Source organism: Galeopterus variegatus, unplaced genomic scaffold, assembly GCF_000696425.1.
Source record: "Galeopterus variegatus unplaced genomic scaffold, G_variegatus-3.0.2 Scaffold59, whole genome shotgun sequence".
Classification (NCBI taxonomy): domain Eukaryota; kingdom Metazoa; phylum Chordata; class Mammalia; order Dermoptera; family Cynocephalidae; genus Galeopterus; species Galeopterus variegatus.
The window spans coordinates 103,245-117,657 of record NW_007726170.1 but is presented as its reverse complement, the minus strand read 5'-3'; the positions used below and the strand labels follow the sequence as shown (position 1 = coordinate 117,657).

General features: G+C 39.2%; 1 protein-coding gene across 3 annotated transcripts in view; it reads left to right on the top strand.

Annotated features, from left to right (window-relative positions):
- The window catches only part of NDRG3 (NDRG family member 3), a 59,083-nt gene that overhangs the window by 17,276 nt on the left and 27,394 nt on the right, over nucleotides 1–14,413 (top strand). For 2 of the 3 annotated variants that reach the window (XM_008575270.1, XM_008575265.1), the window contains 5 exons: nucleotides 4,784–4,889; nucleotides 5,957–6,077; nucleotides 7,975–8,037; nucleotides 9,072–9,132; nucleotides 10,154–10,240. In XM_008575270.1, coding sequence (XP_008573492.1) covers nucleotides 4,784–4,889; nucleotides 5,957–6,077; nucleotides 7,975–8,037; nucleotides 9,072–9,132; nucleotides 10,154–10,240 — 438 coding nt within the window. The remainder of the gene's footprint in view (nucleotides 1–4,783; nucleotides 4,890–5,956; nucleotides 6,078–7,974; nucleotides 8,038–9,071; nucleotides 9,133–10,153; nucleotides 10,241–14,413) is intronic. The other variant, XM_008575279.1, reaches the window with a different exon arrangement.

The following is a 14,413-nucleotide window of genomic DNA, read 5'->3' as shown; positions in this document are numbered from 1 at the left end:
AGTATGTTGTCATAAAAGTTTACCTAAACTATTTCAGAGTGGCCAGGGAGGGGAAGAAGTAGTAATAGGCTGTCACTGGATGTACAATTTTGTGAAGTGATTAAAATTTAACTGAGTTTAAAAACATAGGATAAATCAGATTGTGTCCCTCTGGTGCCAGCACATTTACCTGAAGGGAGAAGACTCAAGAAAAAAGTGAAAGTTGGTTATTATCAAATAAAGGTAATATACTAAACTCTTAAATTTTTAAAAAGACTTTCTGATTAAGACTTCATCGTTCAAGGGCCGGCCCGTGGCTCACTCAGTAGAGTGCGGTGCTGATAACACCAAGGCCGCGGGTTCGGATCCTATATAGGGATGGCCGGTTTGCTCACTGGCTGAGCGTGGTGCTGACAACACCAAGCCAAGGGTTGAGATCCCCTTACCGGTCATCTTTTAAAAAAAAAAAAAAAAGACTTCATCGTTCAGGGCCAGCCCGGTGGCGCACTCGGTGGAGTGCGGCGCTCCCGTCGAGGGTTCAGATCCCATATAGAGACCGGTCCGCTCACTGGTTGAGCGCGGTGCGGGCGCGACACCGAGGGTTGCGATCCCGTTACCGGTCATGAAAAAAGACAAAAAGGAAAAAAAAAAAAAGACTTCATCGTTCATTAAGAGGGAGAGGCAGTCCAGGATAGAGACATATGTCAGGGACCTATATGATTTCAGGTTGTTTTATAAGCTTAGAAAATAAAGGGACTATGTTCAAGAAGTACATATGCCTGAGATGGTAAATAATCAGAAAGTGCTGGGAAACATCTGTGACCAGAGCCTATTGGATGCTCCCTTGGCCTATGTCCTTTAGCACAGGCTCTCATTGTGTAATCACACTCTAGAATGCTGGGGTGTGGGATCAGGTGACTGGAGAAAGAGCCTGTGAAACAGATGATAGCTGACTACAGCAGAACGGTGGCAGTAGCATCACTCCCTTCAGTGGCCTGACCGTTGAATCAGCTCGAATCAGCTCCATAGCCAGGGTCTCTGCACGCTCATCTCCAAATGGAGTCTCATTCAGGCTGTTCATTCATAAAGTCACAAAGGGTGTACATGCAAATCCCCATGGATGTGAGTGCTTCTTTCTTTTTATTCTTTATTGTGCTAAGAACATTTACATTCACATACTTTAAAAATGAAGAGGAACTTTGTGAGACATTGACAACCAAGGGCTGCTCCAAATAAAGCAACAAGTAAGGCCTAAGACTCTTGGCTCTTTGATACTTTGGTTGGTACACAATTCGAGGGCATATTATGGAGAGGTAGGGGCTGAGATCTCCCTAAAAAGTTGAGACTTTGTAAGGAGCCAATTTTATCTCTGAATCATCCAGATTACAAAATGATGGCAAAGTAGTTACTTTGCCCTATTCCACTTTACTACTGCCCATCCCCCACCCCATAGTCACCATCAATTACCTGATCTTGGGGAGGTCCTGTTACACTTAGGGCCAAAGTGTAACCTGCTGTTTCCCTCAGTAACACAGCTGAGGCCAAGCTGGAATATTTAGGCAGGACTCTACTGAAAGTTTGGTTATGACAGAAGGAAGGCTCCAGCAACTTGATTGTCAAAGTGACAAGTTGTTGGACGCTCTCAACTTGGGCTCCCATGTATGTCACTCCATATGCAGACACTGCCTTCTCCCTCTCTTCCTCTTTATTCTTTCTTTCTCAAGTAACAAAGCGTGAGAGATATTGAAGCCTCCTTGAGTTCTCTTTCAGAATTTATTCTCTTCCAGAAGGACACAAAATCCTGAAGTTAGTATACATTCCTTCTCCTCCAAGTTTTTACACTTTAAATATGTGTGTGTAAACATATACAATCTATAGAGTTACTTTTTAAAAAATATTTATGTAAGTTGTATATTGCATACGTATCCTTCTGCATCTTGCTCTTTTACTTGGCTTTGTGTTTTCAAGATTTTCTGTGTGTATTAATGCTTATAGTTCTAGTTCATTTTTATCTGTATTTCATTATGTGAATAAATCATAATTCATTTCTCAATTTCCCTATGATGAATATTTTCCAATTCTTTTGACATTATAAACAAGGATGCAGTGTATATCTCTGTGCATGTCTGTGTATGTTACCATGCTTGAGAATTTCTTTAGATTATACCTAAAAGTAAAATTGCTTTAGGGTAGACACTACTTAACTTTATTAGAAATTACCAGATTGTTCTCCAGCATAGTTGCCCCAATTTACATGCCTACCAACAGCATATGTGAGTTCTTATTTCTCTACATCCTGGCCAACACTTGGCATTATCATTTTGTACATTTTCACCGTTCTGGTGTGTATGAAATAGCATTCCATTGAATTTAATCTTTCCTGACTGCTTAGTGAAGTTAATGTCTTTGTTCTTAATTTTCTTTTTTTTTTTTTTTTTTGTCTTTTTCCGTGTCCGGCAACGGATCGCAACCCTCAGGGTTGCCCCCGTACTGGACCGGGGACCGGCAACGGGATTGCACCCCTCGGTGTTGCTCCCGCGCCTCGCTCAGCCAGTGAGCGGGAACCGGTCTGTATGTGGGATCCGAACCCTCGGGCGGGAGCGCCGCCGCGCTTCCCAAGCGGCGCACTATCCAGTGCGCCACCGGGCCGGCCCCTTAATTTTCTATCAGAGCTCCCTGTTTATGTCTTTTTTTTTTTTTTTTTTTTTGTCTTTTTCCGTGTCCGGCAACGGATCGCAACCCTCAGGGTTGCCCCCGTACTGGACCGGGGACCGGCAACGGGATTGCACCCCTCGGTGTTGCTCCCGCGCCTCGCTCAGCCAGTGAGCGGGAACCGGTCTGTATGTGGGATCCGAACCCTCGGGCGGGAGCGCCGCCGCGCTTCCCAAGCGGCGCACTATCCAGTGCGCCACCGGGCCGGCCCCTTAATTTTCTATCAGAGCTCCCTGTTTATGTCTTTTTTTATTTTTATTTTTTAAAGATGACCGGTAAGGAGATCTTAACTTGACTTGATGTTGTCAGCACCACGCTATCCCAAGTGAGCTAACCGGCCATCCCTATATAGGGATCCAAACCCTTGGCGTGGTGTTATCAGCACCACACTCTCCCAAGTGAGCCATGGGCCGGCCCCCTATTTATTTCTTTAATAGCACTTATCACAAACCATTATTATGGGTTGGTTTATTTGTGTGTTTATTATCTTCCTCTTTATCTAGAATATAATCTCAGTGATTAGGCAGGGCTCACATTTCTCAGGTTTACTGCTTTATACCCACAGCTCAGTCCAGGGGCTGGTATGTAGTAGGGATTCAAAAAATAGATGTTTAATGAAGGAACCTGGTGTCAGGAGGTCCTTCAGTAAGTCTGACATTACTATAAGAGAAATGCTAATACAGTAACGGATTTATTTTTATGTTTTCCTCCTATCCAAACCCTGTACTTTATTTCATAGCCAGTTGACAGTACCTGATTCTATCCTTCATTTCTAACTTCCCTTTTTCAAGCCTTTCAATAGGCTTGAATAGGAGGTATTAGTAATAGAGAATAACAGAAGTATTGAGTCACACATGGTTTGATTTGCAGAGATGTCTATCTACTCCAGCCTGGGGCCTATGATTTGAGATATACTGATGTTCAATTAGCCTAAGATTGTCTTCTGCATCCCATGTCAGAGAAGAAACCAAAGCTCTGATGAGGTTCATTATTAGATAGGAAATTAGTTGGAAGCCCTTTGCCTTTGTTGGGATTCTTATTGACAGAGCTAATCTTGTCTTATCTAATGTAAGACTTTCTGAGATAGATGTGGACTTCATCAGCAGAAATTCACTAGGCTAGGCATGGTAACTTTTTATTTTTGAGAAATATAAAATTTGAAGAGGACTAGAATAAATCTCAGTTAACTTTTCTATAGTACCTTTCTTCTCCACCCAACCACTCTTAGTGCTCCAACCACTCCCAGCAGCTCCAATTACATTCTGTTCTGACTTGAGTCAGTTCCTGAGCTCTGCTCTGACTGCATTTTAAACTTTACTCATTGCCTCGGTTAGGATCTTTGGGGTCTAAAGAGCATGTACAGCTAGAATCAGGAATTAGAGTAGTGGGAAATGCCTCCTGAAAGCTCCCACATTTACTTCTCTTTTCAAGAGAAGAACCAAGCTGAGGATGGATTCTCTTAGTCCCAATTACACATTCCTAAGGAACAGTGCTGACCCAGCATGGGCCAGATGCCTACGTGACTCCAGTAAGCCATGGCCATATGGTTATGTTCTGCACACATGGTATCCAAGAGCCACTTCTGTAATGTGTGGATGATGCAAGGGGCAGCTCCCAGGAAAGGAGAGAGATTCTATGCATACACGCCCATGGGTGTCTACTGAAATTGTCAGTAGCTAAATGTGTGTTCAGAAGGTCTGAAGCCTCTGACTTTTTACCCAGCAACTCCTTCAGATCTTCTGTTTCCTTAACTTTTCTTCCCCCAAGTCTTACCTAGCTCCTTCCCCAACTTGTTGATCTTCTTTCCATAGCCATTTGTGAATGTATTCTCAACAGATCCTTGACTTCCTGGGCTCTTAAGTGAGCTGTGGGGGGTGACAAGGTGTATTTTTCTCCCTATTTATCTATCTATCTGGAAGGATAGAAAATAGGAATATTATGCATAATACAGGATCTCTCTGGTATGTGTGTAATTCATTAATGTGTCCTGCCCCAGCTGGTGGGAAATGGTGGCAAAGCAGGTATTGTGAAACTGTGGCAACGTGGGAAGTTCATTCTGCCTTTGCTGAGATCTTACATTCTCTTGTTACAGGAACATGACATAGAAACAACTCATGGTGTGGTCCATGTTACAATAAGAGGCTTACCGAAGGGAAACAGACCAGTTATACTGACATATCATGACATTGGCCTCAACCGTATGTATTTGATTTTATACTTTTCATTTTTATCATAATACTGAATCTTTGTATATATTTTTTAAAAAATAACAAACAGCTGTATTCTAATAGAGCAGAGGTTTTCTCTCTCTGTCATAACCTTCCCTCCTCATCGTTACATTTGTTAATGGCAAGGCTAAAGTTCCGGGGAAGTGTGCATGGGAATGTGTTTTGGAGGATCTGGAATTATATCTCTCCTTTGTGTCACATCTGCTGAAGGACTGAAGATTATACAATGAACTGATTAAGAAAGTAGAAGTGAAATCAGTTTTTTCCAAGTCAGTACTTTGTTTTTTTTATGTTTCAGGTTAGAAAATACAGAGTTTGAAATTGACTTTGTTGTGAGCTCTTCAGTGAATTAGTAAAAGTATTCTTGCTACAGGCTGTCATCAGTGACTTTACGTGGACTTTTCTAGATGGCAGTATATGATTTTGGCTCTAGCCATAAGCACATGGAGTCTGTATTCATGTATTTTCTTTTACGCTGCTCTGACTTTCAGATGTGGCCTGCATTTGAGGCTACAGTCCAGGGCTAAAGCCATTGTAGCTGCCTAGCATGAGAAGTGATTTAAGCAGTTATACGAAGAGGGTAAAAATTGAAGCCACAGCACCTCCCTGCACCCTAGCCAATTTTCCAAGAGACAAATTCCCACATGGTGAATGTAAGCAGCTCAATATATTCACTTTAGCTAGGCTCTTGAATCAGTGTCTCTATGTCAGATAGGGGAATAAGTTGCATGAGAAAGGACAGCCTATGGGTGTAAGATTATTTTGTGCAACACCAGGAAACAAACAAAAATCAACAAAGTGGTTTCCACTTTGTAGATACTGTGTAGAATTGAGAATTAGACTTTTTCAAGTCATTGAGATGTCCTGTATTCAGACTTTAGGACAGCTTGAATCAGATGTATTGTTCAGACACCTCACTTTAGTGGAATGGTGATTAAAAGGAAGTGATAGAGGGCAGTGGTATGGCATTGACTGAGTAGATGAAAATTGGGGAGAAATGGAGAGCCTATTATTTACGAGTATTTTTACTCTTGTAGATAAATCCTGTTTCAATGCATTCTTTAACTTTGAGGACATGCAAGAGATTACTCAGCACTTTGCTGTCTGTCATGTGGATGCCCCAGGCCAGCAGGAAGGTGCACCCTCTTTCCCAACAGGGTAAGGCCACAAGCAAGATCTTCTGGGGAACATGCACTCAGAAGAGCAAGCGACTGAGCTCCAGTGGGAGAAGTAGTAGCATGTGCTTCCTTCCCACCTGATTTTATCACAGCCTGCAGGTTATACGTATCAATCAACTATCCCCATGTTTTCTCTCTCTGGCCTGAGAGGACTGTTATATGGAGTCTATTGGGGGAAACTGCATGTTTTCGCATAACCGAGAATGGCTCTCCGTAGCAGGGACCTATTTCCATGTAATGACAAGGCATGTATGTCACACTTCTCATGTCTTTTATCTGTTCCCTTCCTCATCTATTTTAAATCTGTCATTTTTGTATCCCTCCATGAAACTCCCAACTACCTAGGCCCAAACCCAGATCCCTCTGAGCTTCCCTGCGAGCATCTCCCCATTCTGAGCTCCCAATCTAATTATAGGAATTTGAATATCTGTGTAGGCATTTATTCTGAGAGGCTGTCCTGGCAGGTAGAGGTTCAGCCTGACAGGCCTTGGCGCACTCTGCTTCATCCTAAGCCTGACTTCCATGTTGGAGTCACAGACTCCCTACCCGTTCCCTGGACAGCAGGCTTATTGAGAGGACCTTGGGAGAAGAAGTGAGAGTGTATGCTGTGGAATGCTGATTCTTACCTCTCCTTTTACTCATTTCCAGAGCTGCCTTTGGCTGGTGACTGCTGTGGAATAGACCATTGCAAACAAGTAATAGCTAACACTTACATAGTACCCAAACAGTGTTCCAGACACTGCTTTAAATGCTTTATGTGATTAGCTCATTTAATTCTCACAACTCTGTGGAGTAGGTTTACTATTATTCACATTTTATAAGTGAGGAAACTGAGGCCCAGAAAAATCAAGTAATTTGGCTAAGGTTTTATAACAAATAAGTAACAGAGCTAGGATTTGAACCTCGGTGGGATGGGTATAGAATCTGTGTTGACTGTGTCCAAGTTGTTCTGCCTCTCACTTGCAGATTAGCCAGTGATCAGTTTATATCCAACAAAATTTGATTCTAGTTTATTTTTCCTATTTTGTGCACAAATGGCATGAGAGTGCTCCATCCCTTAAAGTGTTCAAGCAGAGCTAGGCTGAGTTCCCTGTTAGATGTAGAGCAGATCCTGCCTCATATATACGAGGTCATCTTAAGATCTCTTCCAGCTCTGTTTCTGTAATCTCTGTGGATGCTCATTACTTTTCTTTGATTCTTGGTTTGGGTCTGTTCCTGGGCTTTCCTGATTATTTTAGGATCAAATGGTTCATATCATGAACCAAATTCAAAAGCAATTAATAAAACAACCATGTTATGCTATGCCTAAGTGAAACAAATAAACTTTAATGCTGAGGAGCCCAAGATTTGTAACTGTGTGCCTGGACCCAGTAGAGTTTTGTTTACTTTAATAGTTACCTGCCTAAATATACGCAGCAGACCAAGAGCCACTGCCTGAGTTGACTCTTACTGCTAGAAGTTTATTGAGTATGGACCCCAATCGAAGGGATTGTTAAAGGTTTGGAAATACCTTAAGAGAGAGCCATATTACCAGTTCTTTTCATGTGGCTTCCTCTGGTCCCAGAAACTGCTCTTTAGGATACGGAAGCACATGGGTTCTTTTACTTTCTTTCTTTCTTTCTTTATTTCTTTTTTTTTTTAATATATTTTATTTTATTTTATTTTGTCAATATACAATGTCTTTTACTTTCTTTTTAGCATGGCAGTTGTAGAGAGTTACACAACATGCCATAATCGTTTCCCAGCTCCACATCACTTTCTATGAGCCTTTGGTAAAAGGGAAGGCTTTTATCAAAGCTCCTGTACTTTTCCAGCTGTTCTAGTCACTAGGAACTCTGGGTGCTTTCTAATTCAGGAGGTATCCTTCTGGATTTCAGATACCAGTACCCAACGATGGATGAGCTGGCTGAAATGCTGCCTTCTGTTCTTACCCACTTAAGGTAGGTTCATTCTGCAGTCTTTCACACTGCAGAATGGTTTTTGTTGACTTTTTACTTTGTGTCTGTTCCAGAGGATATGATGGTGAGCAAAACAGAATAGTCACTATCCTCATGGAGCATAGTGGGGGAAATAGTTAACAAGTAAGCAAGTAAATAATCACAATAAGGTGCTATAAAAGAAGTCAGTGGGGGTGCTGTGATAGAGAATAAGGGCAGAATCTACATCAGTAATCCTCTCTAGGAAGTTGTCACCTGGGCTGAGACCTGAAAGATAAAAAGGAGCTATGTTGACAGAGAGCCAGGGTAAGAGAATTCCAGACAGAAGGAATAATATGTCCAAAGGTCCTGGATCAGTTGAGCAAGTAGAAGAAAGGCATGAGGGTGAAATTCAAGAAATAGACAAGGACCAGATTACATACGTCTAACAGAGTAGGTAAGAATTTGTGATTTTTATTCTAAGTATAAAGAAAAGACGTTGATGCGTTTTAATTAAAAATGGGAGTAATATCCAATTTAGTCTTTTTAAATCATCAGTGTGTAAACTGTGCATCAGTAAAGCTATTTAAATTTTTTAAAAAGGGTTACTCTCACTCTGGAGAAAATGGTTTAGAAAGGAGTAAGAGAGAAAAAGCAGGAGGATTAATTAAACTATTATAGTAGTCCAGGCAAGAGATGATAGCTTGGTACTAGATGCTGTCGGGGATGGGTTGAAGTAGATGGAGATATATGGAAATATTCTGGAGATAGACTCCACGGGACTTGCTGACGGGTTGGATACTGAGGTGATAGGACAGTGAGTTGTCAAGGATGTCTCCTAGATTTTAGTCACATTTTATTTAATTAAAACCAACTCAAAAGTAGGTGATGATATCCTTGTTTTATAGATTGGGAACTGGAACTCAGAAATCTTTTAAAAAACTAGCCCAAATTCTCACATCTGGTAAATGTCAGAACCCAGGTTATATTTTTACATTATGCAGTGCTGCCTCCAAATGAAGCTGACTCTATCAGTTTTCGGTATGTCTCATTCACAGTCTGAAAAGCATCATTGGGATTGGAGTTGGAGCTGGAGCTTACATCCTCAGCAGATTTGCAGTAAGTATGTGGAAGATTAGTCTCAGCACCCTTGAGGTACTGCCTGAGTCACCGCTCTTACTGCTGTTAAATGGCCAAGCACTTTTCTGTGTCTTATGTCATTTTTTCTGCAGATTCTGTCAGCTCCAGATATAAGTTTGTATAAAGCCTTGCTTTGTACTTACAGTATCTGAAAAACCACAAATGAGGGCAGTACATTGTTAATAAAAAGTGAGGCCTAGATGCTGCTTATGACGGAATTTTGTACAGGCATTAAAATTAAGTTTTATAAGAGCTAGTAATGATACGTGATTCACATACTCTATAATTTTAACAAAAAAGTTAGAATACAGATTCACATAAATTTTTTCATAGGCATAGGAAAGGACTAGAAGGAAATGTACCAAAATATTAACAGGGGTAAGATAATGTAAGATTTTATTTCTTGCTTTTTATAATTTCTCTGTTTATCAGATTTTCTACAATGAGCATAATCAGTGTAATTAAAGAAAAAAATAAGCTGAGTATACATGGAAATGTTTACAGAACGTTTTTTGAGATGCCTGCTGGGTGATTGGAGTCTTCTGGGATGGTATCACCTATACAGGTGGTTTCAGAAAACTTGAGAAGCCCCTGTTGGGAACTAAGATAAATGAGTGTGAAACAACTCATATAAGCCTGAGTATCCCCTTTTGCCACATAGTTCCAAAGACACTTTCCCAGTAGGGAAAATCTACCATGAGTTGGACAACTGCAGACTTTGCTCCACTGTACTTTGCTCCACTGTAGAAATAAAAAACTTGTCTTCCCTCTTGATCCTTGCAAGGCAAGATTATTTGATAGCGGTTTAAGAAACTGGTTTCCAGATACTAAGTCATACTTCAGAAGAGCTATTTTTCTACATATTCTCCCATCATCTCTCTGTAGTCTTTCAAATGTGAAGCATTAAGGCATAGTAAGAATTGGTTAACCACGTTCCAACTGTTTTAGAAGAACTGTGGGAGTGGAACTTTCATACTGTTGTCTTTGGGTCGTCTTTCAGCTCAGTCATCCAGAGCTTGTGGAAGGCCTTGTGCTTATTAACATTGACCCCTGTGCTAAAGGCTGGATTGACTGGGCAGCTTCCAAAGTAAGTACCAGATGAAAGTGTCCGTCAGCTCATCTCTTGGTCCCTTCTCAAAACAGCTTATCTTTTTTATTCTTCATTAAGGTATATATAGGTTGAGTATCACTTATCTAAAATGCTTGAGACCAGAAGTGTTGCAGATTTTTTTGGATTTTGGAGGATTTGCACAATGAGATACCTTGGGGATAGAACCCAATACTAAACACCAAATTTATGCTTGATAAACACCTTATACACATAGCCCGAAGGTAATTTTATACAATATTTTAAAATGATTTTGTGCATGAAACAGTTTGTATACATTGAACCATCGGAAAGCAAAGTGTCACTATCTCATGTTGGCACTCAAAAAGTTTCAGATTTTGGAGCATTTTGGATTTCAGATTTTTAGATTAGGGGTGCTCAGCCTGTATACAGTTAAGGACAAAAAGCTTTAAGTATACAGCTTGATGAGTATTTACATATGTAATCACCACCCAATCGATATATGGGGTTATTTCAAAAAATTCATGGAAAGACTTGTATTATCTTTCAATTCTATTTTTCCACAAGCTTTTTGAAGTATAGAATATTTCCAGCTCTTTAGAGGGTTCCCTTGTGCCCTTTCCTAATTAATAACTCCTCTCCTTCCCAGAAATAACCTTAATCTGACTTCTGTCACCATAGATTGATTTTATCTGTTCTTAAACTTCATTTAATTGGAATCATAGAATATATTTTATGTCTAGCTTCTTTCATTCATCATTGCATCTGTGAGATTCATCCATGCTGTGTGTAGTAGTAGTTCTTTTTAATTGCTGTTTAGTATTCCATTATGTGAATCACAAAATGATTTGCTTCTGTTATTTGAAATAAAGCTGCCATGTGTATTTTTTTACATCTTTGAGTAGACATACACATTTGTTTCTCTTAGGTTTATACCTAGGAGTGAAATTCCTGAGTCAGAGGACAATTGTGTGTTTAGCATTAGTAGGTCTTGCCAAATAATTTTCCAAAGTATTCGACCAATTTACATACCAGCAACACATGAGAGTTCCAGTTGCTCCACATCCTCACTGACATTTGATAATGTCCTTTTAATTTTTGTAAAACATGAGCAGTTTTACTTGTAATATTAGTTTATTTTTAATATGATAACCATCATCAGAATAGCTTTAGTTATTAAAATAACAATTTTTAATTATACCATCTTTTTAATTTTAAGCTGTGCTTGTAGGTAAATAATACTGGATTTTAATTTGCATTTCCCTGGGGACAATGATGTTGAGCACCTTTTCTTAAATATCCCCTTACGAAGCACCTATTCAAGTCTTTTGCCCTATCCCACATTACCTTCCCCCTTCTTTTAAGAAATAGTCTCCATATGAGTCCTTTGCTGGGTACATGTATCTCAAATATCTTCTTCTACTCTGTGGGCTGCATTTTCACTCTCTTGTTGAATAAAATGAATAAATGAACCACTCTTTTCAGTGAACCCAAATAGCTTCTCTGTGCTACTGCTCCAAAAACATGTAGATTATTGTTGTTTGCTATTTGAAAAAATGAAGGAATTTGACTTCCAGAATCTGTTCAAGAAGATAGGAAACTAAAGGGGAATGCTAATGACTTTAAAATTATGAACAATCCAAGCCAGAGTAAAAAGAGGGAATAAGGAAAAAGCATTCTGTTGTATCCCATTTGCAATGAACTCACCTGTGCTAAAAATAATTCACTGTTTTTAGGTTGGAAAGGAAGCAGTTTTGAAACATTTTCTTGCTGAAGTACAAATGTTATTTGTATGTTATTTTAATCCCGAACTGTGGACTTTTAGATTAAATCAGTGATGTTTTCTGGGGAGGAAAAACACCTAAACCTTAATTAATAATCTCATTTTTAAACAACTGCCCAATTTAATAATCTAAAAGATACCTAATGTAATAATCTCGTTTTTAAACAACTGTCTACTTTAAATACTTTTAAGTTGCCATAAATGTTCATTCTAATACATCATTGGAGATAGTCTCTAAAATATCACCATCCAACTTATTACATATATCAAGAATTTTTATTGAAACTCAAACTATGAGATCCAATAATTTGATATCTAGGAACTTATTTGAAGGATAGTTAATGATACTTACAAAGATTTAAATAGAAAGATAATGATCTTTTAAAAAAAAATCTAACTCCTGGGCTGGCCCCGTGGCTCACTCAGTAGAGTGCAGCGCTGATAGCAGTGAGGCCGTGGGTTCAGATCCTATATAGGGATGGTCAGTGTGCTCACTGGCTGAGCATGGTGCAGACCACACCAAGCCAAGGGTTGCGATCCCCTTACCGGTCAAAAAAAAAAAAATCTAACTCCTATATAGGGCTTAATGTGTATCAGGCACTGTTCTTAAATGTTTGTTTATATGTATTTAAAATTGTCATTCTCAGGACAACCCAGTGAAGTGGTTACCATTATTATTCCACAGAAAAATTAAGTCATTTGCTTCAGGTCACATAGCTAGTAAGTCACAGAGCCAGGATATTCACTAAAGCATTGTTTATAAGGCAAAAAGATAGAAACAACCTGAGTGCCAATAACACAGGGTAACAAAATTGTGATATAACCATAGAATGGAAAACTATACAATCAAAAAGTTATGTTATTTGGTTATTTTAGGAAATGAGAAAATTCTCTTGTCAAATGAAAAACAGACATAAAACGATATAATATGATCCCAATTTTGTTAAATATGGGGGGTCGTCAAAAAGTTCATGGAGGGATTCATATTATCTTTTATTTCTGTTTTTCCGTGAACTTCTTGAAGTACCCTTGTACATATAAGCGTAAGAAAAGAGGGAAAATAATATGTTACTAGTAGTTACATCTTTTGCTAGTAGCATTACAGGTCGTGTTTTTTCATATTCTATATTTTCCTAATTTTCTGTGATCAGCATATTATTACTTTTATAATTATTTTTAAATATTAAAATATCCTACCTACCAGCACACCAGATACTAAACAATTAATCTACCTCTTTCCACATTTAAGTTTTGGAGAAATGATGCATTCCCTAGCTTTGGATGCTGTGGAAATTCTTTCTCACAGCCTGACTTACTTAAAATTGTTCTAATTCCTACCTTGTGGGTACATTACATTATCCTAACAACCTAAAATAATTCTTATAAAACTTCAGATTCATGAGCATTTATGAATAGTTATAACTATTTAACATGAAGTGTGATTGGTTATTAATTCTAATTATCTTTATTTTATAACCTGTGGATCACTGATAAACCATGTGAAGATTTCAGGACTTCTTTCTTCCTTAATCTTTATGTAACTATATGATCCTGCTCTGTCCATTATCCATGTCTGTCTCCTTCACATCCTCTTTTCTGTCTGTACTCCCAATTTAGTATGTTATCTCTGATCCAAGTCAGCAGTGGGAATTCAGCATAAAACCAAGGAAGAAGGCTTAAGGGAAATCAACAACATAATTTGAGTTGGAAATTTTTCTGAAAATAGACTAACAGTTGCAGACTTACACAGATTGCTTCATTGATGAAACCATGAGATGTATCATTTTGAAATGGGAAGAGTTAGGAGAAAAATGTTCAAGACCCAAGAGTATTCTGTAAACATAGCCATTTCCTCCCACTCCCTGAAATGAAGATGGAAAAAACTGGAAGGAAGAAAAAAAATTTTGTTTTTGTCTCTTGGATGTCTTGGGAGTGGTTGTAAGTCGATCCTTATCAGCCATAAATTCAGTGCAAATACAGAAATGTTGTTTTGTGTTGCTTCGCCCCCCATGGATTTGTCACCCCACTTCCCCTGGGTGACGGAGATGCAAAGGATTACTCAAAGCCCATCTCTTCTGAGCAGTGAGAGGCCCCGAAGTGGTTAATCTCCCTTGGGATGCTCAAGCAAGAGCCATCCCTTCCTTGGGAAATTAACACTGAATTGGGGTTCTCTTCCTGCATTCATTTTCTAGACCAGGAAGTTACAGGAAGAGACATAGGTGGGGTTATAGTTTAACAATACAGGCTGGTAACTTTCAGTGAAACAAGCCAGATGGCATTCTAGTAAGGCAGTTAACAAAAGCTTGATCTTAGCAAACATTCCTTCTTTTAGCAATTTCTCAGTATATTTACATAACAGTCAGTAACTAGTCTGTCTTTGAGCCAGCAACCTGCTGTGCCACAATCCT